This window comes from Epinephelus lanceolatus, chromosome 6, assembly GCF_041903045.1.
Source record: "Epinephelus lanceolatus isolate andai-2023 chromosome 6, ASM4190304v1, whole genome shotgun sequence".
Taxonomy (NCBI): domain Eukaryota; kingdom Metazoa; phylum Chordata; class Actinopteri; order Perciformes; family Serranidae; genus Epinephelus; species Epinephelus lanceolatus.
Window position 1 is genome coordinate 37,113,611 of NC_135739.1, and position 27,931 is coordinate 37,141,541.

Sequence of the window (27,931 nt, forward strand, 5' to 3'; positions counted from 1 at the left end):
GTGTGTGTGTGTGTGTGTGTGTGTGTGCTTGCATCATTTTCTTTGTCACCAGAAGGTGCTTAAGGAGAGACAGATGGTGAAGTCTTTTGGCATGGATTCCTTAAGGCAGGTTCAGGTTTATTTCAATCAGGTGTCAACGTTGGCGTTGTGACTCCACTCACTTTGAAGTGCCTTGAATCCCCCCTTAGTAAGGTGACATAGTTCAGATTCAGTCAACGCCTTAATTGTGCAAACTTGGCAGCCATGAGACTAATTTTAAAATGTTAAAATGCCTAACATCCAGCGACCAGTTGCTGTGGATCTGAAGAAGTAGATGTGACACCAGCAGAAACCAACAAAGCTAAAGTTGTAGAGTCAATGGAAAGCACGCAATGCACAGTTCTTTGTTTCATGTGTATTAAAAAAAAAATACTTTGTAGCAAGAATTTGCTGGCTAACCAACATTAGTGCTTCACTAATGAAAAGCAATCAAGTATGCTGTGTTAAATAGATTACCAGTACAATATGATCCTCATTCATAAACAGTCTCATCTCCATGTTTCCCCTTGTTGCATCAACTCTGTTGGTGCCTGTTGAATAAGGTTGGATTGGATTTGTCTTGCATCACAGGGCGACATGTTTCATATGACAAAAACAACACCACCACATTTACACTGTCTGATACACAAAACATCCTGGGAGGAACTACTTTCTGATATAACGTTCAATTGGTTGAGGAATGAAATAGCCATTTTACACTTCATACAAATTGTCCATGTCATGCCATTAATGTTTGAATCTTTCTTTCTGGCCACTTGTCAAGTATACATCTTAGTTGTGTCTGCTATTCAATAATTAAAGCTTTGATAGCAAAAGAGTCATCTATCTCTCCAATATGTATATGTGATCTTTACTCCTCCCAAATGTAAGTTTTTTGGTGCTTTATTCTGTTATGAGACACTTGAAATAATAAGTCAGTGTAAATGGGGTCAAGACTTTTGTAATCGATCAGGGGGGCACTATGCGAAAATCAGAATGTATGAGTTGTCTGGAAACTGTTCTCAACAAGGAGCTGGCTGAGCTGGCAACCAGCAATTAACGTTAATAACTCCATAATTGCACTATTATGTTATTCAAATCTGTGCTGTGCATACTACATGGTTGTCTACTGTGTGTCTTGTTTGTATATAATGGTTGTAACTGCTGTGCAGCTCTGTCGCACTATGTGCCCAGAACAAATTTCCCACTTGGGACAATAAAGTTTATCTTATCTTATCTTATAAACAGCAGCACTACACAGCAGCAACAGTGCTGGCAGAGTGCAGAGTGGTGACAATGAGCAAGCTAATGATATACACACATATACTAGCATGCATGCGCAGCCTACCACAACAAAGAACATTGAAACTGATTACAACACACACAAAGGGAGTGTGACTTCATTCTCTGCTCAGGACGCCATTACTCCACTATATCTTTACATAGATAATAGTGGTTTGCTGCTGTATAAATGCTCTAATGTAGCATACACAACCTTCATATGGAAGATGAACCCTTACAGCCAAAATACATGGGACATGGTTGCACCGCGGCATGTCTGCTGCAGCGTGCTGCTAAGTAACTGAAGCTGCTTCAATGACCATGGAAGTTGCACTTCCCTGTGTGGGCATCGAGCTGCTCAACATTATTTTTATGCAGCAGATTTCTTTTATTTTTTATTTCTCCACATGTGGCTCTGCAGCCCTCATTCATTCATTCATTCATCTTCTAACCGCTTCATCCTCTTGAGGGTCACGGGGGGGCTGGAGCCTATCCCAGCTGACATCGGGCGAGAGGCAGGGTACACCCTGGACAGGTCGCCAGACTATCACAGGGCTGACACATAGAGACAGACAACCATTCACACTCACATTCACACCTACGGACAATTTAGAGTTATCAATTAACCTAGTCCCCAGTCTGCATGTTTTTGGACTGTGGGAGGAAGCCGCAGTGCCTGGAGAGAACCCACGCTGACACGGGGAGAACATGCAAACTCCGTACAGAAGGGCTCCCACACCCGGGATCGAACCGGCAACCCTCTTGCTGTGAGGCGACAGTGCTAACCACCACACCACCATGCCGCCCGCTCTGCAGCCCTCCAACAGATAAAAAAAACTACATAGAATTGTATAAAAATTAGTACAATCTGTTTTAAAATGGTTAAAATGAACACCGCAGTGTACCAGAGGCAATGCAAAGCAGCAGAGCAACCTTGTGTGTTTTACATTACAGGTTAAAATAAATCAGTGCATCCTGTCTTTAAAACAATCCAGTTAATTAATTCAGTAGCAATTAATATAGCCTACACTTCCAACCCCTGCATAATCAACAACATCATCACTTGGCAAAACACAATATGCACTCAGTGAAGCTGACAGCAACCACACACTGCAAAAACAGAATCTGTGCAGCAGGTAAACACCCCGTTCAGCCTATGTGACACATAGCGTCCATGCCCCATGTATCTATTTTATGTCGGTCATTTGCTAGATGGCTTTTGGTCATTGCATGCATTAGAGGTTCAGGTTATACCCCTAAGGTCCCACCTTTCTCCTTAATACCAACCTGACCAATTGTTGTGATCCATCACTGGCTTCCCAACAGTGCCAAATGTACTTCATAGGTCATCTGGCAAAGAGATGCACATCCTACATCTTATGGTGGGGTTTTTTTTTATGGGCCACTTTCAGGAGGAGATTAAGGAGGAAATTTGGACAAAGCCATAGTTTGTGTGTTCTTCACTGTATTCCTGTTTTCACTCAGCGGTAGAAGATCAAATTTGATTGTCCACTTTGGAGCAATGAGGTGTTTTACATACTGTATGTGGTTCTTTCATACTTCCACTTGTTGCTAGCTTGGATTTAATAATTACCCTTAAATATCAGATGATGCCTATTCCTTATCTTATCCGTTTTGTGATTAATGCACCGTATCTGCATAACAAAAAATATTTTTGACTGGATGAATGGTGAAGAGGGCACAATGTGTTACTGGTTACTAGAGCCTTGAAACAATTAGGATGCTTGATAGCCTTAGATGGATGAAAACTGAGTCCCAAAGCTCATTATTGTTGGAGTGAAGCATCTCAGTGCCGCTGATCTGCATTCTCAGCACCGCTCATTCCACACTGGTGCAACTAATCAGCAGTTCTACATTTCAAATTCAGATTCTTGTTTTGATGATGACTTGTTCTCCAAGGCATTTCATTGATGCTATTGCTGGTCCTGATTATATTTATTTTATTCATTAGTCACTCCTTTTTTTTCCCTGTGTGTATTTGCATCCTCAATCTTGTAACTTTTTGTGAACTCAAGTTTTTCACAAGTTTTGAAAACTGATATCAGTCTTCATTTTAATTTTTCTTAACTTGCTTAAGATCAGACACATTTTTAGGGAAAAGTTTGTGAAATAGATCAAAATAACTAAAATAAAATGAAGTATTAGATTTTTCAAAAATAATTCTTTCTTTGTTTTTGGCTACTTGTTAAACGTTTTACTTGGTCACTAAATATTGACTTAATCTAGTTCTCCTCTCCCTGGTTTCAGGCTTCAGAGGAGGCCTCTCTGCTGATGTCCAGCCCCAGGATGCTGCTCCCTGCATCGGGCACACTGCCACCAGGTGCCCCCCTGTCTGTCCACCACCAGATCCAGCTGCTCCAACAGCAGCTCCAGCAGCAACAGCAGCAGACACAAGTGGCTGTGGCACAGGTGCGTCCATCACGCATACACCAACACACCCTTTTTTCCCCAAGTACTCTAAATGTTTTGTGGCTGTGAACGCTCATTTTCCATACTCCCTCTGTAGCTATAAAGCTGGCAAAGTAAGAGATGTATTTCATACTTTGCCTAATTCACTGTTTTCAGTGATATTACAATTTAGGTTCCCCTAATACCTGCACATGGTGTGATCGTCATTACCATAATGAGTGGTACTGTGGGAACTGTTGCACTGACTGCTGTTCCTCTGCAATTAGACAGTTTAATTTGAAATCACTAGAACAATGACAGCCGCAATACTCCTGAAAATAAATTTAAAGGCAAAAAGCTGATAAATGCAGGAAACAAAATCAGTTATGATTACTGAAAAAATATTGGATTTACTTTACATTAGCTGAATAATGTGTACACTGACAGTGTTTTATGTAGACAAATAGACTTAATGTCCCCAACCTGGAAATCTGTTTCCACAGTGTGTGCATTGTCCATTAGGCTGGGACAGTATCTTTTTTTTCACATCATCATACCTTCCTGAAATTTCTCTGGGGTATACAGTATATGACATACTGTATGGTGCGGTATATGATATATGAATATTTTTGTGCTCTTTTAGTGAACTAAGACAAGCCTTGTTTACTCACGAATGCTCACTTCACTCGAACTCAACAGTAACAAAATAAAATTCACCAAAACTGTCTTAGTAAATCTTGTTAGTAGTTTAGATAGTTAGTCCAAAGTTTCAAGAATTACCAGCTCTAGTTTGGTCAAAATAAACACTTAATTCACAGAATTATATCTGAAAATATGCTGTTTTTCCAGTAGCCTCTCTCTCTGCTGCTAGCCGGTGGTTTACAGTCCTGTAACGTTATCCCCAACACTGACAGTCGCCATGTTTGGTAGCTCAGCTGCCTGTTCCAGCAGAAGGGACTGACCGATGTACACTACGACCAATACATCATCTAAACAGCCTTTTCATATGAGTTTAATAGAAAAATTAATATTTACTGAAAATCATACCATTGGGATTTCTAAATACCCTGGTATACTGTAATGATGTGAAACTACCCAAACCTATTGTCCATTCCTCAAGAACACAGATACACTTGCACAAGAACACACCCTCACAGTCACCCAATAGAAATATGCATACCCCTACATATACATAATCACACATATATAAATAGACAAGAGACAATTAGAGTCTAGTTCTGTAATCAGCAGGGCATTGTGCCCAAATACCCTATTAATGCCAGATCTACAAGTTGTTTTACTGTGTGTATGAAATCCATGTGAACTGTAAGCATGCACTTTAGTGAGATGTAGGTGTGAATTCATTATGATGCTTGGAGCATGTAAGTGAAGACTAACGTAAAGTAGAGTGGTGCATATAAGAGCATGATCACTCATATTTTACTCTTGAATGATATAAAAGCTAGCAACAGTCCACTTAAACACAGGCATTTCAGGCTCTTTCGTGTTCAGATTGAATCGTAGCATGAATTTTCTCGTCACCACAGAAAATTTAATTTCAAAGATGAAGAAAAACATTCAAATGCATGCTCTCAAGTAAATAGTTAGAAATAAAAAGCCTTCAAGAAGTATGGGCCAATAAATTGTGAAACTGCAGCACCCTTCTCAGGATGTAAATATTTGAAGGATGTCAGAGATTAATCAATTATCCAATTGGCATTTATAATTTCACAGTTTAAAATGACTTCACAGATAATGCAGAGGACAACTGGTGGTGTAACTTCAGAAAATATCACGGTGTGCTGTTTGTAGGTTTGCTGTGGTGTGTGGTTGAGTTACTATGTAGAGCCTCTTAGTTTTTAATGAGCTTGAGGTAAATGTGTGTTTGCTGTAGTGATGAGAACATCGATTCTTTTAAGAGCCAGATTCATGACGTTCACCTGCCAATAGCGAACCGACTTATGAACAGCTCCTTTGGTTCACGTACAGCTGCAGTTGTTATTTGGGCAATTGGCGAGTTTGCTATGTTCCACAAACTGTCTAAGCACTCTGTTACATGTCACAATCACAAAAGACACGCAAAATAGCTATTAAGAACGTACCTTTTGCAATTTCAGTCCAAATTGGCTTCTTTGGGTCATTGTGTCACTGAGCAATTGGTGCACTCACTCGTTCTGTGCTTTGTGCTATTGGGCTAGCTCGCTGAACAAGAGTGTGACACTGAGCGGCGACTCTCACTTGTTTTTCAGCTCAGTGGATATGTGCCCACAAGTGACTTGTTCCTGAAAGAGAGTTCAGAGAAACAAGTTGTTCCTCTTTAAGAGTTATTCAAGAGGAGCGAATTGTTTGCAAATCTAATGTCACTTATTTGGTGAACACCCAAATGGACTGTAAAGAAACGCAACTGTTGATGGTGTTGGAGGTGTTGATAATTTCTGAAGCATGAAATTGTGAAAAATCTACAGTTGTTGTTTGGTAGCTGTGCAGTTCAGCTATCTGAGGCTCATGCTAACGCTAAACTAGCATCTTGAACAGAACCGGCAGCTAGGTTTAAGCAGTCTGAAAAGCCTCACTTAGCAGGATTCTAACACATGCTTCTGTCACAATCAACACAGAAGTGAGGAACTGTTAAAGCAACACTCCCCTGCATTTTAGAGGTGGCAGTAAATGGACAGATAAAGTAGGAGCAACGTTATTGTTCATCTCTGGGACATCTCGTCCGGCTGAACAGCTGTTTGCAGCAGCTCGGCACATCAGCTCCAGTGTACAACACACCACTACATCATGTAAATCTAGTCTGCAGGTTATTTTATATAAAACTGGTCAGACCGAAGTCTGTTGCAGGGAGATTGGAGTAACCTGTTTTACACTTATTCAATAAAGTTGCGGGTTATTCACCGTAGAAGGCGACAGGAGTTTTGATTAAATGTTCATTAATTGTTAGACTTGTCCAACACATCTTGTCTAATCTAATTAATGCCCTATAATGAAACTGGAGGTAGTGCAGCTGTTTGCTGTTTGTACTACATTGGACTTTGTTGGGCCAAAGTATAGCGACAGATGGGAGCTTCACAATTTTAGATGAAGTCATGATTTTGTGTTATTTACTTTATCATTCAAGTAACTTGGTGTTTACTTGATCTTTTCTTTTAACTCTTAACTCTTAATGTAGCATTCTCTGATTTTGTGCCAAACGTAGATCATGTCCATGGCAAAAACTGTTTTCTAATGGAAAAACATCCTATGTTTTTCATAAGTTGTTAATGATTAACTGATAATAGACTGTCAAAGTGGCCAACTGTCAGTTAAAGGGATTGCTTAAAATTTGCACCCCTACAATTAATCCACATCAATAAGCAGTCTATGTTAAAGTGAACTCAGTGAATGCAAGCACATATTTACAGAAAATGTACCTGCCATTATCAGGGTCAGGGTTATCTCTACCACCCTTTTAATTTTACATACCCATTTATACACAAACAGGGACACAGGCGGCTAGAGCCTGTCCTAGCAAAAGGAATTTTTGTAATATTTTTGTACTAAATAAGAAAATTATCCATTGCTGGCCACACCGCCTGCGGTAAAAGGATAATGTGATCAATTGGAAACACTCAAGCACCATTGGCAGAGTGAAGGAGATCAGCAGCCGCCTGCAATCCAATCTGGATTTGAAAAGAAAAGTAAGAAGGGAGTGCACACAGCATCAGACATCAATCACCCAGCTTGAGTGGCTGCAGTGGGAGAAGTGACTGGTGACAGCAATGGCTTCGGGCTTATGAGCCGGATCAACACACACGTACATGCAGTTTGTCAGCCTGCTTGCAAAAGGCCTCGAGACTTGAAACTGCAATTTCACAACTCAGCACACCCTCTTGCTCGTGCTCGCTCACACACAAACACACTCCTGGCCCAGAAGTGTCCCAGTCAGTTAAATACTGATGTCTCATGGCTTCCAGAGAAGGATACAAGGGTCCTGATTAAACCGCCTGTTCACATTGAACTTAGCTGGTCCCTTGTCATGACCTGAACGACATCAGACAGGCTGCTGCTACAGCTGACAGCTCACACGTTGGGATTGAGCGTGCCCAGACATAAATGTCATTAATTATACTTTGATGAAGCCGGAGGTCACTGCCCGCTAGCAGAGACACTGGTGTAGATTTTTTAAATGAGTCAAAACGGCTTTGGCACATGAAAGAGAGTATTTTATCTAATGTGGAATATTTCAGACGAGTATGAGCCACCTAGAGGTGGTTTCCCCTGACCCTGGCTCTTTTGCCATTTAGTGAGGTTTCCCAGGTGGTCCCAACTTGTCTGAGCTGTTGTAACTGTTAGCTTCCAGACAGCTTCAAAATTAGTTTCCACTGACTCTTCAGCTTGTTTACTTTAAGACTGATCTGTGAGTCTAAAGGCCTTTGCAAACCAAGTCTAAATTTTTCATCCAAAATTGTTGCACATTTAAAAAATAAAGATGACCTGACGTTGTGTCAATAACGTTTAAACATTGACCTCAAAACTTTTGTCCGTCATTAAAGTTTCTGGAACAGGTTTGATTTTCTGAGTTTTGTTACGTCTGTTAATGCCTAGAGAGTTGTTTGACCAAAAAGCAGTGAAGAAAATGTGGTGTATCCTGCAAGATGCACACATCTGCAGCAAGAGAGAGGAACAGGGTGCACAGTATCATAACTCAGATAGCCTTGTAAGATAATAATATTCAGGTGGATAATGATGACGAGGGAGGGGGAGGATTTAATAGAGGATGAGGACCGCACACAGACAGAGAGTGAGAGGCAGTGTGGAGACAGAGAGGGAGGACAGCTCAGCTCTGTCAGGTAGCCGCGGTGCCAAATGTAAGATGGTAGAGAGTGGTGACAGCCAGGGAGGTCCTTCCAGTGGAGCAGAGCAAGGGAGCAAATCAATAGAGCAATGAAACAGTCAATCAGACTCAGTGTGCAAGGTTTATTGCACAACCACTTTTATGGGATGACAGATTAAAATAACGCATATGAAAAGTACGCACTTGGTGGGCAGAGGCCTTCACCTGTGCTTCTCTTGCCATTGTATATCATTTAGGCCTGTAATGGTTGTTCTTAAATGACTTCCTGAGTAATTAGTTGATTGATTGACAGAAAGTAATTGAAAATGTTTCTAAATTTTTATTTTCCCAATCTGTGGTTTCTAACATGGAGGCAGTGATGGATGAAGCACCTGAGGGCCACACTTAAATACAGATATCTCACCAGTAAATGACTTTGGTAGAAGTTAAAGTCACCTATTAGAATGTTGCTCGACTAAAAGTCTAAGTATCTGATATTTACTGTACTTAAGAATCAAATGTAATTTATTACATTAAATGTAATCAAGTAAAAGTACAAGTAAATGCTGGAAATAAAAAAGCAAGCGCTCAGAATCCTGAGGATTTTGAAGTTTATTTCTTCTTAACACCACCTTAAAAAAGGAGTGTACGTTACACTTGAGGAAAAATGAGGTCATCTTCACGACTTCTAGGATTTAAAGAAAACCTTTGACTACCCAGGCAGACACACTGCAGTGGAGCAGTCACCATGCTGTTACCTGTCACAAATCTTTATCTGCTTGAATCATTTCTCATCCTCTATGCTGTGGGATGCCATTCTCTGCTTCCATCATGAAGTCTGTGTCATTGTAGTGGCTAGCATGTAGCATCTTATCTGACATGCAACCTGGCTTGACTGGAAATCCTAATTTAACTGCAGCTTAGAGAGCACTTGTTTTTACACTTGACTTCATGTGATTAACCTATGATCGAAGTAGCAAGCTAGGACCACTGATTCACCAAACCTTCTGATTTTATGTTGTAGTAACGAATTAATGAAAATGCTTAGGACATAAAAAAACATAGATACTGGAATAAAATACTTTTACTATATAGGCTACATATATATACACACACAGACACTCACACACATACAGTATTTATTTCAGTTTTTCTGGACAAATGCTGTTACGTCATCAGTTCACTAAAGTGAATCTTGAAAGGATCACCCAGCATTACAGACCAAGTGTTTACTAGGAGAGAGAAGGAAACTGCCTGTTTCTGTACTCTCTGTCTTTCTCCCTCACTCTCTCAGACAAACTCCTTCTTACAGGTAACACTAAACCTGCCTGAGGCTCCTTCTAACCAGCTGTAATGAGGGAGGAGAACTTACTCCACCACTGAAGGTCAAACAGTAGACAGTAACAAGATGATTAGTTCTGCACTAATAATGCACATTGTGAAAGAGAGGGATTACGTGGCACACATTAGTGAGATATGTGAAAATGTGTGTGTGCTCATCTGCACATCTCTATTTGTGTGTGTTTTTGTTTTATTAGTTGCAAACGTAGTTTCCCATTCAAAACAAAAAAGCTTTCCCTGGTGTCTTTGCCTCAGTTTCACACCAGGAAATAAAATGGCATTATTCTGTTTTTTATTTTTCTGACTTTTCACGTGGGGAAACCTAGTTATGTTAAAGGCAGATATTGCTGTTGTTTATGATTTGATTATTGCTCCCAGTGATATGTGCTATGGTCAACATTTTTTTTTATCAGCAGTAGCCATTCAGTGTATTTACAGTCTGGAATTTTCTCCTCCATAGAGCAGTTTTCATTGTTAGTGGTGGAGTCCGCCATTCCAGGATCCAAATTGCCCTCATTCGCCGGGGATTCACACGGAGCGATAATAAAATAAAGATAATATATATAAATACAGACCACCATTCTATGAAAATAAACTCCTAGTTAAAGCCATAACATATGATGTGCACCATTCAGCAACCCCTGTTTTCATTTGTTGTGTTTCTCTATTTAGTTTTTCAGTTTGTTTTTTTTTTCTTTAAGCTGAATTGATTGATCACTTCATCAGTCTGTTGGCAGGAAATTAATCTGCAACTATTTGAGAATTGATCAGTCATTTTTTAAATCACTAATAACAACCATTCATTGGTTCCAGTTTACTTATGTGAGAAGATGATGCTATTTTATGTTTTATATTAGTGTAAATAGAATATCTTTGGGTTTTTTACCATTGATCTTATAAGCCAAGTCGAGCGTTGGGATCTGGGAACTTTAAACTGTAGATTAATCATGAAGAAAATCAGCAGATTAACGATAATGATAATAGTCTTTAGTTGCAGCCCTGTTAATATGAAAATCTTTGATCATTTCAGCTGCAGTACTTCAAAGTAATGATGCAATATGGCAGCATTTCTGTCATTCCAGCTAATTATGGAAGAAATAACTTATTTTTGGATATTTTCAGTTTTCAGTGTCTGTGCTGATGAAAGTGTTGTGTGACATTGTGGCCTAACCAGGAAACTGGGAAAATGTTCAGAGGTCAAAGTAAATGGCGGTAAATTAGCGAGCTGACCGACGCTAATCACGGCTCTCTCAGGAATGAGTGGAAGTGGAGATGTTTAATGAAGTCAGGGAAGTGAGGGAGCACCACGATGATCTGTTTCAAGATGAAGTTCGCTCTGCAGATGCTGCTCTCCCCCTGCTTAATGAAATTTGACCTCTCGCTTCATCTCTGTCTCTTTCTAGCTTACTTACTGATTTTCCCTTCAGTTCTTTCTCACCCCATTTCCTCCCTTCCATCCCTTACTTACTTCTTTTACTTTTGTTTGTTCGATACTTCCCTCTCTCCCTTCCTCATATCTTTTTCATTCTCCTTTCATTTATTTTCTCCCTCTCCTTCCTGTCCTCCCTTCAACTTTCTCCCTTTTTTCCTGCCACCTGCACCTTCCTCCCATTTCTCCTTGGTTCATTGGTCTGTCCTTTATTTATCCTTCCCATTGTCTTTCTCCTCACAAACACATCTTCTTTCCATCCCCCTTTTTGTCTCAGTCTGTTTTTTACACAATTATTATGTCTTGCTCTCTTTTTTTCCCACACTGCTGCTTGGCTTTTTCTGGTTCTCTCTCACTTCATCAAGCACTCTCTCACCACGTTACGCACATTAATGAGTGCATTTCTAATCGTTTCCTTATCATTGCACCAGCAAAATGATCACTTCCCCTTCAGTTTTTTTTTTCTCCTCCAAAAATGAGATAAAAATAGAGACAAACAAGTGTTGGAGGGGTTTCAAACACTTCCAAATCAAAGGGACCTGGCGTGGGCAGGGAATGCGATGATGGTAATCCTGTGTGAAGAGTACATCCTCAGCAACCAACCCTGTGGAGTCATAACACACAACCGGCAGTCCTAATCCCCTTACGCTACCAGTGGGAGAGTTGCTGTTTTTCAGTTTTGTCTGAAAGGGAAACGGTATCATTTAAACAGCCTTGTCATCCAGTTTCTATGATATCTGCATTTTTTAGATTAGGAGGTAATCCACAAGGGCTTGATTTTGTTTTTTAACATTCTCATTTTGTTTCCGTACGTAGTGCCAAGTGCTCTTTGCAAAGCACTTCTTAGTGATAACTGAAGGTTTCTGCATGGCACTTATTCAAAACTCTAAAATTAGGGCAAAATTGCATTTAATTTTAAGGCGTTTCGAGCAAAAAACATACAGTAAAAGCCTGTAGGTTTAATCACAATTGTGTTTTACCAAGTTGGATGAAGTGAAATATCTTTTTACATTGCTGTATGTTCAAATCAGTTAAATAAAGATGTTTCTTTGGCTTGTAAAGAACTGACAAGATGGGAGGAAGCAAGGAGGAAAAAATGTCAAACTGTTGTGAAAGAAGGAGCCGGGAAGATGAAAATTGTCCTCAGGCACCGTTCTGTTCTGGGGAACAGTTTTGAACAAAGAACGCAATAAAAAGGAAGAGAGATGCTGCTGCCTAATTAGAGCTTTAAGGAGTCATTTCAGTCGCTTGAAGCTCCTTCAATTTCACGACACTCAGATAAGACGGCAGAAAACATTGGGTAGCAGCAGGTTTACTACCAAGGGACCCCCACAGTGAGCACAAGTGGAGCACCTTTTTAATTGGCTCTTTGTCTGGGTTCTACTTTTAGTAGGCATTTGAGGTCTTCTCCCTCCTTTTAAAATAATTTTCGATGTTTTTAGTGGATTGTCGTGCTGTCTGACAGTCTGGTTGTGTGTGTTAACTCTTAATGTTTTTACATTTACAACGTAATTCTTAAATATGTTGATCTGTTTATGCATTTACTTCAGTTCAGACCAGTCTTTAAATTGGTTTCTGAAAAAGAAAAAGAAAACCTCAAGCCAGTCTCCCTTTCCTGCAGCATTTGTGTTTTACCATAATTTAACAAATTGTTATTCTGTACTTGCCGCTACCTGATCACATTTTAATTACATGAATAAATGTGCTGTGTGTTATGTCTGATGTGTGATATGGAGGTACCAATCTGTTGCAGCACTGATGTACACCTCCACAGAAAATAAATTAATGTGGAAAATGGAGATATAGCAACATCAATTAACTACCGCAATGGCAGTGTGGGAGAAATACTAGTCTTACATACGCATTATGGATGGTTGTCTTGCAATATGTCAGGTATCACAGAATCACCTGGATTATAGAACCATCATTGTCATGTGCAATCTGTCAGCGTAGTATTGTATCTTGATTTGTTTTGCTTTCGATAATTGCACTACTATTTTCTTTATTCCCAGCAAACATTTAGGGCCCTGTTTGAAGGATCTGTAGTGCATGTTATAAAGTGCCTGGCACAAGGGCATTTAGGGCGTGTCCAACTTCCCTTTTGCTAGTTTAACAGCACTTAATGGGTGCAAAGGGATTGTTCTTCGGCCCTTAATTAATTGAATGTGTGTTTTGCATGTAACATGAACAGTGCACCACTGCTACCCCAAAAAACCCTTAAATGGCGCCCAGAGAGAGAGAGATGGAGAGACAGAAATCAGAGAACAATGTTAAACAAAGCAGTGCGGTGTGTGTACAGTTTAGGCTATTTGTCAGTAAATAAATGCCACAACTCCTTCAGCCCTAAGCCAAGTTCCTGTGTCTTGCCTGTCGCCTGTTAACTGAATAAAGAGGGTTAGCCCCAAAGTTGGTGAGGGGCCCATTGGGCTTCTTTACCAGGGACCTCCTAGAGTACAGGATTGCAACTGGTCATCTTTAATTTCCTTTAAAATGCTGGTGAGCCTGAACCTGGCATACTGCTATTTACATGGCAGATGCGGCAAATCAGAGAAGCGAGTGGTTTTCTGCTGAGAGTAGTTCAGTAAGAGCAGTGGTGTCACTGCAGCAAATATCGTGGGACATTTAAACAACAAAACTTAAAACCTTAATGATGAACTGGAGGGAGGAAAGGCAACTAAACTTTTCGCTTCTGAAATAATCAATGAAGTTAGGCTGACCCTGGTGTGTAAATGTGCACAGCGTCTCTCTTAATGGGGAGTCTGATGTGGAGCAGCAGCAGACAGCAGCTATGCAGCGCTCTACTGTGTTCACATTTTAGAGAACGTGAGTAATATTTACCTCATTAATGATGTACTATTTTACTCACCCGCAAACCATTTGCACGTCCCTGTGTGTTGTAAGCAGAGTGTACAGGGGTTGTTAATCCACCTTTATAGGCGCATCTTACTGTCTGAATAATGTGCCCTTTAAAAAGCAGTAATATACAGTATACTGTGCAATCCTGATCTGAAACCAGGTTTTTGTTGGTCAGTGGGGCAGTTGCTTTCTGTGGCTTCAAAATAGCAATGCGCCAACAATGCACTGACTACACCTCATTTTAAGATAATCATTTTAAGGGCGCAAGTACATTTGCTTCTTAGACAACATGGGCACTGGCTGTGGAAATGACAAATGCATTGGTTTGAAACTAGCGATGACAGTTGCAAAACGCTGTGTTCTGCTTTTTGCTAGATATGAGACAGGGCTCAAAGTGTTGGTACTGAATGTTGTTAATGGTCCCCAAAATATGATGTGGGGAGTCAACCATAATTTTATTTGTAAAGCACTGGTCAAAGCAAAAATAACAAAGTCCTTCACAGAGCAAAAATCAAGACAAGAATATATCCATTCAAAAAGACAATAATACATAAAACAAGGATAAAAGTCACTAACAAAGATAACCTTTACCAAATGGACAACAAAAGTACCCTAACCTTAACAAAGTAGTAATTTTAACACAAACCCTAATTGTTCCCTAAACTTAAAGTCGTTTTGTGCCAACCTAACCTTATCCATAGTGTGTCACATGGTAAAACTCTTCTTTTTAATGGTCTTGGAAAGCACAGACAAATGTGTGTCGACAGGGGTATTAGATCAGAAAGTTATTGTGTGTCATTCTAGAGAGCTGGGACAAACTATGTATTTGTCAATGGATTTGTGGATCAAAATGTTAGTTAAGGTCAAGACCTTCCCACGGACATTCCCAATAAATATGCACAATGAATAATGGGTGTATTTGTCAAATAAAGGGGAATTATGCCAGTTTTTCAAAAATCATACATTATATGGTACAAGACAGACCAAAAATAATAGTAAGCATGAACAACCTTCTCCCAAATCCAAAAACCAGAGTGCTAAAACTCAAATTTGTAATATCATGGGGTATAAAGTCTAAAGCTGCTTCATAAACAGTGAATTGGGAAGGATGTTAAAAATGACACTGCGCAGCCAGGGGAATGTTGTGAGTACATGGGTACATTTCTGTTTCAGATCTGAGAACACTACAACAAACCAGTGCTCATTTGGGTATGAAAAAGAAAAACAGTCTGTGGGTCCACAAAATCAGGCTCCTGTTCACTGTCTATGGAGCAGCTCCAGACTTTGTACTTAATGACATCACAGGTTTGAGACATAGTTTTCCAGTTTCTGGCTTTGAGAGAGAGAGTAGCTCATTTTTGCAAATATTGATTGAACTTGTCTTGGCCGTGGAAAGAACAAATTGGAATTATTAATTTAGGTTGTGTTCCCCTTTAAGTGATTAGGTTGAACCATTAAAAGACATTGAGATGAAGACGCATGACCAGAACAATGGTCGCACTAGTGGACAAAAGGAAACAGCCAGAGAGATCCAACTGTAATAATTTAGGGCTTGTTGTCTCTCATCCTATAAATTTTTCATTCTGTTTTTGTATTTTATCTGTAGGACCAGCTTCTTGTTTCCAAAGAAACTGGGTCTGGTCATTTACAGAATAAAACCAAATTTAACCTTGTGTGACTGCATCACCACCAGACATCGTGCTCCTTTTGATCAGATATTCAGACGGTAAAGCCAAGGTCTGACTTTTGAGAGAAAATATTTTTTCCCTGGCTTATTTAACTTATTTTGCTTTAGTATGTTTCTAAGAGGGATTGTTCAGTGTCCTTTTACCATCCAGTTCTGCTCTGAGCGAGATATTCAACATGGACGGCATCAGGACAAATGTGACTCTTGCTCCCAAGGCCTCAGTATAAACCATGCAGGAGTGGCTGATGTGCTATTAGAGGTGTCATCAGGGCAGTATATGTCAAAGTCAAGCGGCTCTCTTCCATAGCTCAATATGTGGTCCTGTCAGCCGTAAATTACACCACCAAAGTCATCATCTGGGTGTCAGTCTTTACAAATGAGTTCTGCAGAGGCAGCTTGGCCCCAACACAATCTGGAATCACCTCTGTTTGTTGCTAAGTGCAAGGATAATGGAAGTAGATGACTGTCTTCCTCACCACTTGTTTTTCTGTCTGGGGACTAGTGGACGTGAGAGAGGAGGACGCAGATGTGGAGGAGGAATGGAGGCCTTGGGATGGAGGCTGTGAATTTTGACTCCATCTTGTATTTCTTCACCTCACTGGCTCCGTATTAGGGTGGGGAGGGAATGATCAGGTTACGTCTGAGAAAAATGGTGAAAGCAAAGACAGAAAAGGAGAAATCATAGAGGCAATGATGAGAGAGAGAGAGAGACATGAGAGAAAAAAGACATGGAAGAACCATTACAAAAGAGTAACAGGAGATTGAAAATGGCATGAACAGAAGTCAGAAGAAGTTTGTGCTGAAAAATTATATATTTCATATTAAAAAGTATTTTAAACCCACTGTAGTCGTGAAACAATAAATCAATAATTTTTCCAGCTGCTTCAGTGTCGTGATGGCTGGTATTGTTTTCACCCACTGAGTCTGTGTGTGTCATCGTAGCAAAATGTGGTCCTGGTGACTCCAGCTGTAACAGGAGCTACCACAGAAGTCATTGGGAGTATTTTTGCTAGGTGTTTATACGTCTGTCTGTCTGTCTGTGGACAGAATTTTTCAACTCGAGAATATCACAACCAGGAAAGACACAGAGTCACGAAACTTCACAAGTGTGTAGTTGAGATCAAAATGATCAAAACGCTGGATTGCGGCTGGAGTGATCCATCGCAAAATGGTCTCTAGGTGGGTATTTGTTTGTTTACTAGACAAGACGAGCACCTGGGAACTGATGATGGGCAGTGTTCAGTATTTCATGACATTTTACATACAATTCTGATTTACTGTATATACCAGGGAAACTTAAGGCTGCCAGATGGACGAAGTGGTACCCCTTTTAGCAGCCAAGTTAGTCACTGTCATCATGAAGATTTGCCAGCATCAAAGATCAATATCTACTCTCATCTGCTGGGCGGACTGCCGTTTTTGTTTGTTTGTTTGGGGGTTATATCATTATATAAATATCAAAGGTTGTGAGTGATTTATCAATACCTAGCCCCACAATAACATTCAGTAGTCCTCCTTACACCTTCTCTTCTCCTCTGTCTGTCGCTCTCTCTGTTAAACAGACACACACACACACCTTGGAGAGTGCCGTGCACTCAGTCCTAATTGTCTCAGTCCTTGATCCTGACAACAGTGCTACTGTAATGCATAAAGTTGGCAGTTTGTGAGTCAAGTCCGGTTTGGGTGGTTGATTAACACAATTTTTTGCGTCGTCAACGAAGTGAAAGTGCATACTAAACATCCAGTTCACCTCATCTCAGTATTTTTGATTGGTTTTCAGACTGCTCATGAAACACTGAAGGACTTTCAGGAGCATTTTCTGCAGTGTTATAAATGCCAGTTACAGTTTGTTTTGTAGTTTCTCCTTTTGATATGTGTCACCACTGACATCAAGGACCTCATGTCACCACGGTTACCACATCAAGCTGAAATGAGAAACCAGGGAGTCATTACAAGTTTCAATGTCTTGTACCTCCACAGAGGCCCTGTGATTCACAGCTCTCTGAAAATGGTCTGCTGCTCTTGTCGGCCCTTTACACCAACCGCCTTCCTCGACATTTTATGGGCACCTGTTCAGACGCCCTCTAATATTGATTAAGCTATTTATATGTTCAGAACAGAATGGGAAGTGGTTTACAGACAAGAAGCCATTAGAAAAAGCAGGAAACTCCTTAATGTCAACAGCAAAGAGCACTTCTGGATTCTTACTATTCAACATGCATGTAGTGTTATTGGATAAAAGGATGTTTGACATAGTCTCCTTCAGTACCTCTTTGCCTATTAGACAGCTGACATCTGAAGTCCTGCTGGACCATGTTCAAACTCCAGGGTTAAGCTTCATCAAACTATTGAGAGCCACGCAGCCTCTGCTGTCAGAAAGTCATTAGTAAGTGGGCTCCTTCAACACACTAGGCATCTTCTGAACCATTCTTGTGATTTGAAACCTTGAGAATTTCTCCTTTGAAATTGTTGAAAGCAATTATGTGCTCAGGATAGGAGATAGCTGAGTGGGGTGGGAGGTGGGGCCACTAACATTTGATTTGGAGAGTACTTTGAAGTAAAAACGGGGAGTCATTGCTGCTACAAAAGCTGCAGGAGCGTGTGTGTGTGTGTGTGTGTGTGTGTCTGTGTGTCTGTGTGTGTATGTGTGTATTTGGACATGTGTGCACTGAGTGAACACTGTCTTTCTCTCTTGCCTCACTCCCCACGTATATAAATGATTCAGAGTGTTATAGAAGTCTTAGCCTTTCAGTCTTAAATTGAAATTGAGTCTCTGCTTTAATCTTGCAGACCACAGCAGACTGTGGCATTAAGGTTACACGAGGATCAGAGCAGCCACTGGAGCTCAGCTGCTCCTGTAATAAAAACGTAATAGAGGGATATAAAGCCATGGAAATTACAAAGATCTAATATCTATCACTCATGTTTTTTTCAGTAGTTTGGAGCCCCCCAGTGTGTGTATTTGCATTTTTGTAAGTGTATATGGAGAGATCAAAGATCAAAAAACTAAGAGTAATGGTAAGTTAATGATCAGTTCCTCTGCTGATTATTTTCTTGATTAACTGGCTAATTGTTTTGCCTGTAATTTCTTAAAAGTAGTGAAAAAAATAAAAGCCCAAGGTAACATTTTTTATCAAATTATTTTTTTTATTTTTAGTCAAAATCAACAGATGTAGAATTTTACAATGATATAAAACAGAGCAAAGCTCACTTCCAAGACACTGGTACCAAAAAATTGTTAAACATTTTTGCTTGAAAAGTGACTCAAATGATGAAGGTCAAGATTACAATTTTGCTTAACATTTTCACAGTTTGAATACAAGAGTTGTTTTTAATATTTTTGCTCAAGAAATGAGAACCTAATGCTCTTACAGAGTTCTACTTATAAAACCGTCAGATGTATTGTAATCCTAATTGCTTGCTGAATAGCTGACACTTTATTAGACATCAAAATAGTTGATCATCTCTTTAAGAAGAAGAAGAAGAAGAAGACGAAGAAACGATATATATACAAAACATATCAACAAAGTGCATTACATTGTTGAACCTCAAACGGCAGCAATCGTCTGATCATTTTAGCTTGAGAATCAAAAATGTGTTTTTAAACTAACATTTCTAGATGTATCTAGTCGGTTGGTTGGTATCTAATTTTAAACTTCTTCAACTTGATGCTCTACAAGAAGCATATGTCCATCTTATTAAATATCAGATTTTAACTTCAGCCCCATGCACCACTGGCAGCGGCTCTGCCTGAGCTCCTCTGTGAGGTTTTCTTCACACATCCCCACAGGATTGTCACTGATTGATCTGTTTGCCTCCAACTGGAAAAACATGCAGAAGGTTTTCTGTTTTTTCTTCAGCATTGCTTAGATTAATTACCAGGCAGTAAAAAGTACAATGTGATTGATCAATCACTGCCATCTGCTGAGTTGAGTCAGCAGATCCTAAAGCCTCTCATCTCCTGATCAATGTAGTTACGAGGTGAAAGCCTGAGTAAAGTCTGCATTTGTTAAATAAATGTCTTTTGCAAAAGCGATTTTGCTCATTTTCTCTGAAAGATAATGTTTTATTTCACCACAGTAATAATTTAGTACACTAAATCTACTGTATGTGGATGTTTCTCCCACATTTGATCGATTCCTGTTCTCAGAGGCAACATTGAGACATAGTTTTTCATGTGTACTAAAATTCAGCAGTTTTGGTCTGGCATTTGTGATATTGTTTCCAAAGTCATTACTTCTAATTTAGAACCCGATTCTTTACTTATGGTCCTCTGTTCATCTGAATCTGTGGTTAATGTCACTTCAGCAGATAATCTTTTTCTTTACTATTCCCTTATTACAGCAAAAACAATATTCTCACATATTGGGAAAAAAGCTTCTGCTCTGTTGATTGAAATATGGCTAAATGACTGAATATCTTACATTTAGACAATTTGGCATCACCTCATTAAGTACTGTAAAACAGCGAGGATTTCAGAAAATAAAACTTACAATTTTATTATGCTACACCACACCTGATGACTTATCAGAGCCCGAATGTCAATCTGCTGTTCCCATAGAGCACCCTTTTTAAAGTTTGTCACACAGGAAAAAACATCCACTCAGCTAAAGCTTGGTGGACACGATAGCGCATTGCAGTCCGTTGTTTGGTGTTATCTTCTCTCAAATATTTGAAGCAAACAGCACTCACTCCTGATTTCCCTGACAAGCAAATTGTGTTTGAAGGGACAACACATTTTTGAGCCTTCAAGTGGAGTGGTGTGTACTGTATCTCTGTGTGTGTTTGGGCAGTTAAGATAAGGGGTAGCAGTGCTGATTTTATGAGCGATGACCTGGGGAAAATGCCTGTACACACTGCACTGAGCATCTGTTCCTTTCCCTCCTCTTCTGTCCTCCTCTATCTGTCCATCTTGACTCACCTCCTCCTGTGCAGGTCCACCTGTTGAAGGACCAGCTGAGCGCGGAGGCCACAGCTCGGCTGGAGGCCCAGGCTCGAGTCCACCAGCTGTTGCTGCAGAACAAAGACCTGCTGCAGCACATCTCCCTGCTGGTTAAACAGATCCAGGAGCTGGAGACCAAGATGTCTGGACCAAACTCAAGTGAGTGGATCACATACAGTATGAGACTTGTGCATATACATACTGTTTGCTAGAGTTAATACAAGGAATGCTTGCTGACATGTAAAAGTGTATGCAGAGGAACAGACGTGTGTATGGCACACTGTTGAAAGAACACACATTTTTATATAAAGTAACATGAATCTTGTGATTTGAGACACACATCAGCCTCTACTGGCAGCCCGTAGGAAATGTAACAAAGTACCGCCTTATCCCTTTCATCCCCTCCAGCAATTTCTGATCCAGTTTTGGCGCAGTAAAGTAAAGAGGCACGTTAGCAGGAAGACATCCAACAAAAACATTAAGCATATGCTTATAAGTGAGCAACAGCCCATCAGTCATTCACTTAAAAGAATACTTAAGTCATTTTGTGCAATAAATATGTCAAAACAATCTTAAGTGATTCTTCATTAAATCCAATTAGCTAGAGGAACTTAAATAGCACACACCTCAGCCAAGACAGCACCGTCCTCTAAATGTAGTATTTTAGAAAATAGAAAATGTCAAGACATGTCTTTCCTGCCTTTGTATCACGTTGTGCATCATAATAATTATCATCATAGAAAATTGTAGAATACATCTGCAAGATGTTTTTCACTCAAGTAATGTCAGAGCAAAAATGATACAAATTATTATTTTTATCTCAGAACATTTAGAAGTTATTTAACAAACACCTAAAATATTCACTTGTTCTCTTGTCTCCAGGTCTCACTTCTCACCTAATTTTAACAAGAGATTTCACACTTCTATATGATATAAAATAGTCTACAAGCAACACATGCCCACTGCAGTCATGCATGACATAAAACACAGTTCAGCTGTAATGTAAGCTCAGTTCAAGCTTATGTAAAGTCCTCTTCCGCCACTCTAAGACCTTTAAAAGAGGGGGAAACACAAAGGACAAGTGACAAAGTAACATGTTAGAGAGACATGCTGTAGCCTTAGTAACCTGCCTAGTTTAAATGGCACCATCAACCATCCCAATCCTCAGCACAGGCAAAGAAAGACTCCAGAGGAAATCTTCCTCAGAAGCAATATAGATAAAACCTTGACTGAGTCAGCTGTAAGTAGGGTGCTGTATCCCTCAGGAAAGAACTGAGTTGGCAAAAGGTGCTATTATGAAACGATAACATGGACAATAAGAAAAGGACGATAGGAAAAAAGAAATAAAAGATGGACATGCAGTGATGTTGCTAGGTATGCGGCCAGTGTCCTTGATGCATTAAAATCTGAAATGATGCAGTAAACTCACTATTGTTGGCTCAGGGGGGTTGCACTATTGTTTTCCTTGATAATGCCACATCATGAACAACAAATCTGTGTACAGTACACTGAGAGTGAGACTTGTGTTTTGGATGTCATTATCATACTGTCTGTGTTTTTGTTCTGATGCTCTGCAAAGATCTGACACCTGGCTGCCCACCTGCTCACCTTCATTATCAGCTCTCTGAAGCTCTGTGTACCGTCACCTGGCGTAAACATGGCGGTGTCTGCGGCACATCACAGAAGTCGCAGAGGACCACCGGTTGACAATAACTGTATATTTTTAGGCGAGACGGCCGCCAAGATGCGTACTACTGTTAGAGGACAACAAACAAGAAATTCGGTTGTGTTTTAGCTCGTCATTGCTTTGTTTCCATCGGCTTGTAGGCTCCAATCATGGATGTTTTGTGGTGACCCGGCGCCAGGAATAGTGCCACAATAAGCCATCGTTTTTTACCTGCCGGGATTATGCCCCCAAACGGGCTATTTTAAGACAGAACATGATCTCTTATCAACTATAACTAAGTGGTATTTGTGCCTAAGCCTGACCACATCTAACCATGCTGTTGTTGAAACAGTTTGAACATATTAGAGTTTAGCGTCCTAAGCCACCAACGACTCCTCTAGGACAACACACAGTCACGTTTGCGTAAAATTCTCATTTAGCCACACTAACCCTGACCTACACACTGAGAGAGCAGCTCTGTATACACTCACACAGACAGCAGGCAGAGTGACAGTATTGCAAACACACAGCTTCTGAATGGAAATTCCTGCATTAAAGCTTCTACGTATCAGTATGAAACCCCTCACCGCTCTGTTTATCATGCACCACACACGTTCTGTTCGCCGTTCTTTTGTCCACGACCTCCTCTGTCTTCTCCGTCTCTCTCTCACAGCTTCACACATGTTTTTTTTTTTTTTGCCTGTTCATTGACTATTCAGAATGAGACAATCTTCTCAGCACTATCGCAGTCCAGCCTGCCCTCCAATCATCACCCTGTGAGAGGCAATCTGTTGTCTTATCAGCCAACATTTCACAAACTGAGTGGGGAAAAATGTTATCCAGTTGCCACGTCGTCGTCGTGGTGTATGTCAGACATTAAAATGGACCTCATTTTGCACAAGGTCAGGAAAACTGTTCTTTGAACACCAAATATACAATGAAATCTCAAAATATTCAACAAACGAAATGCAATGGTCAAACATTTTAACCAATTTACAGCAATAGACCTTCTTCATGACACATTTTTGACTTGTCAAACACAGGTACAAAACTAATAACTCAATTATAGCTGTAAGTCATCTGTGTCAGTTTCAGAGTGCTGGGACTGTGCACACCTGAATGGAAAGGAGCCGTCATTAACATTATTAGTTACACCTGTCCTTTTTCTGCTAACACAATGTCCGCAATGAGAAAAGGTCTATTTCACAATATTTTTACAGCATTTAGTAGAATTTTACAGATGAAACGTGGTCTGGCTACAGATTAAAGGAGGTAGGGGGATCCCATGCAGGAGGTTTAAGTCCAGTTCAGTGCTTGACCACTTGAAAGCCTCTTAAAGGAAAATATATGGAACTTTTCAGAGTTGTGGAATCCTGTCTGTGAGTAATACAAACATTTGTGCTGCATTTTAATGAGTTTGATAAGCTATTAAACAAGTTACTCCAGCTGGACTTCCCGGATCATATTTCACTGTCTCACCGGTACCTTAAACAAAGCGCCTCCAACAACGCAGCCCCCCTGAGCTTTTTTAACACAGGGCTGCTTTCAGTCTGAATCCCCACTAACTTTGTAATGCATCTTTTAATTAGTTTTTCTCTCTCACTCTCTGTTTCAACCTGACTTTTGTCTTTCACGCTCCACGTGTGTCTGATAAAACTGCGCTGCAGATTTTACACAAGCTGTTCCCAGACTTTAAATTTGAGTTGCACAACAGAGAGGAAGCAGATTATACTGCGGGAGAGGTTTGAGAAGTTTTTATGGATATTTTGATAAATGCTGTTACTGATTCTGAGAACACTGTAACTGCTGCGAATTCAAACTTACGACAGCTGCCGTCCTCCACAAAGGAGTGAACTACAAACTTTTCATCTTTCATGTTTGCTAGGGGTTAGTTTTTGATACTGAGAAGACAGAGTGTTCCTTTAATGTATCTTTCTCTCAGTATTTGAGCTCCATATCTGTGCACATAAAGAAAGAGGCGAAGCATGTTTCACTGAGCAGCCCTGATGATGATGAAATGCTTTGAAACATGTTTTTTTCTTGCTTACCCAATACAAAATTGATTTATTGGTAACTGAGTGATTGATTTTGTTGGAGTTTCCGAGGAGCTGCTTTCCACCACAATTCACAGATATCTATATCACATACATTATTCTTCTGTCATCATCCAGCAGGAGGGGTGATAGCAGGTGAATTTAAATCACGGCACAGTGGAAGTTTTGAATGTGGTATGAAATATTTGATCTGTCTTTTATTCCTCGTCTCTCCCTCTGCTGACTCATCACTTTTTGCTTCCTTCCTTATCTTCTCTCTCCAGTGGGATCTCAGGACAGTCTGTTGGAGATCACCTTCCGGTCTACAGTACCTCCAGTGATCTGCGACCCCACAACGCCCAAACCTGATGTGTCCGCCCTCAACCTGCCTGCACTGGGCTCCACTGACGGGACCGGCAACGCCTTCTCATCTTCCAACGGGACTCTGGGAAGCCCCCTAGGTAGGGACCAGTGTCTTCTCAAACTGGAGTGTTTCCGTTTCCTCCCAGGGCCTCCTCCTCCTCAACTTCCCTCTCCTCCCCCACGGCTCACGGCTGACAGGCCAGAGAGCAATGGTCAAGAGGCGCCTGAGGGCAAGTTGTTGTCCCGTGACGTCAAATCTCTGGGCTGCCTGGACTTTGCTGCAAGATTTCGTGAGTCAGGTATAGCCTCAGAGTACGAGTCGAACACAGACGACAGTGATGACAATGAGGATGAGGGGGAGGACGATGAGGAGGAGGAGATGGAGATCTTTGGCTGGGGGAGGGACGAAGAAACACTGAGGCTGCTCAATGTTCTCAACAGACAGGGAACTCCTGACTGTCTGGGAGATGAAATAGCAGTGTAACGTACTAAGCTGCTCCCCTGAAGAGTCAACAGCCTTTGTACGTGTTTCTGTCCATTCACTTCAAACTACCCTGTAGGAATAACCATGTAGCGACCTAACCTCTGTCAGATGTGCACAGTTATACATACAGTATTACACCAATATATTGGTGTAATACTGTATAGTTGTAATTGCATATAAGAGAAAAGAAAGATTCAAATAGACAGATAATAAAAGCAAATTTACTGCAGACAGCAAACAACTGAGGTGACAGCTTGAGTAGGCCTGATCTGATCAAAGTACATATCACGGCCATAATTGGCTATCGTAGGGATCCTGAACATATCAGCCACTCAGGCGTTGTTAGGCTAGAACTTTTAACTCACCAGAGGCAAGGCAATCTTGGTAACCTTGATGCTAATCCAAAAAAACAGGATTTACTTTGATATAAATGAGGTGGCTTCATAGACTGTATAAAAGGAGTGGACATAGTCACCATGATGTCAGTCATTGGTTTGTGGACTGCCATTTTGAAGCCTTGAGTGGCTGGATTTAGGGTGGAGCTGGGGAGGAGTGAGGGGTGGGTCTCATTGCTATGCCTCTCTCCTGATAGACAGGTCGCTGCGGTAGCCGCGCCCAAAAACATACCCTGCTTTATCGTCTATTTTCCTCTGAATTGGGATCCCAATTTACAAAATGAACATCACCCTGTATTGAAGAAGACTTGAAACTAAAGATTGAGACCATAAACTCATCAGGAGTTTACTGAGGTAATAAATCAAATGAGAACCAGGATAATTTGTCATAGACTTGAACAATCTTACTTATTTTTTGCAACTGGTGGAGTCGCCCCCTGCTAGCCATTAGAAAGAATGCAGGTTTAAGGCAGTTCCACATAGAGACAGAGCGCAATGTATGGCTCTCTGAAAACCACGCCCACAGCAGAGAAAAAACAGTTGGTGCCCCAGTCTGGGGGCTGAAACACTAACAAAATGCCTGTAGCTAGCTAAAATAAAAGCAGTCAAAGGATTATTTTCACAATTTATGTCTACCGCAGAGGAAGAGGTGTATTGACAAAGTCAATATTTTTGGCCTGTCCCAGTGTCCCTCTTCCTTATATTGTTTATCGTGGAGAAACATTCGCACTGAATGGCTAAAAGTATAAAACTATATGATGGAATCATCAGGCAAGATCATCATTTAAACAGACAAAGATCAAAACCAGGAATTATATATCTTAATTAGCTCCAATTGCTACAGTTTGTCAGGCTAAATTAGCAACTGGAACTTATTTATGAGTGTCAGGATCCCACAGTTTTCCCGTTCTTTCTGCTGATGCCTCACATCATAGGTTCAGTTTTCTGGTTCAGCAGCTCTTTAAACTTAGTTCTGGGCTCTTTATCCTGTTGGTAGTGCATCCCACCACACAGCAGCTTAGTCAACGGAGAGCAATGAATTGTTCCACAATCCAGTGTGGGCGGGACTTATTCGCACTCTGTCTCTGTTTTCTTCACTCTTAAGACCCGGTAGCTATGTCCACTTGTTCATACAGTCTGTGGGTGGATAACATTACTGAATACTTACCATGTTAAACTAACAATTTTCTCTGTTGTTCATTGACTGGTGTGCTATGTGCTCAGTGCTGCCTCTAGTGGCCAAGAGCCATAAGTTACATATATTTATTCATTTATTACAATGGATAAGTTGCTATAAGAACACTCCCCTTCGATTCGTTGTGTCTATTCTAACATAATTTTCAAGAAATAGCCTATATATTTTATTTATTAAATTATTTATTTACAATTATTTCACTTTGTTGTACCAAGTGTCAACATCATCAGACGGTCGTGGATCACACTTCCAGTTTAGGTTTCAACTTCCTAATCCCTTACCTGTGGAGCTGTATGAATGTACAGAGGCAATCAGTCCAAACTGTCTCACACACTCAGAGTCAGTGCACATCGTCAGTTAGGCTATATGTCTGTAACTGTCACAATTATTGTCTGTTTGCTGCCATTAAAGTGTAGTTTACTTGCAGTCAAATTTACGTGAACAAAGTGAGATGGTAGTTCACTTCACATGCAGTCTGAACACACCTTAATAATGTTGTATCACCTTAAGTAACCCCTATTGGTCACACCCTGTTATACATGTCTTTGTGTGAACATAATCTCTAATTTATATGCATACTCATGCATACACTCTTATCCCCTAAAATCTTCCATTTTCTTCTTTTTTCAGCCTTTTCTTACTACATGCACAGACCTCTTATCCATATATTTCACACAAACTCCCAAAATCTCCTCCCAGCTCTCTGTTGCTGAATTTCAATTTGAGATTTGGGAGTTCTGTAACAGAATCAGGGAGTTAATCTTAACAGTCTTTCCTCCTTTCATTCAACAGATTGAAATTCTAAGTCTGTCTTTATCATGGACATGTCAGGATGTAAACACGAAATCAAACCAAAAGTTGAGGTTAGTTCAGGGGCAAGCTTTCAATTTGTCAGGATTGGGAGCGTAGCTGTCAGTCATGCTGGCAGGAACAAGACGACAGGCTTTGGGATCAGAGAGACTGATGAGCTCTTGTCCTTGCTGGAGTGAAAAGTGACTCTTCTGATGAGCAAAGAA

General features: G+C 40.4%; 1 protein-coding gene across 5 annotated transcripts in view; it reads left to right on the plus strand.

Moving 5' to 3' along the window:
- Nucleotides 1-27,931, plus strand: part of LOC117246626 (carboxyl-terminal PDZ ligand of neuronal nitric oxide synthase protein-like) — a 258,146-nt gene that overhangs the window by 198,309 nt on the left and 31,906 nt on the right. For all 5 annotated transcript variants that reach the window (XM_033610487.2, XM_033610488.2, XM_078169029.1 and 2 more), the window contains 3 exons: nt 3,568-3,729; nt 20,773-20,938; nt 24,763-24,939. In XM_033610487.2, coding sequence (XP_033466378.1) covers nt 3,568-3,729; nt 20,773-20,938; nt 24,763-24,939 — 505 coding nt within the window. The remainder of the gene's footprint in view (nt 1-3,567; nt 3,730-20,772; nt 20,939-24,762; nt 24,940-27,931) is intronic.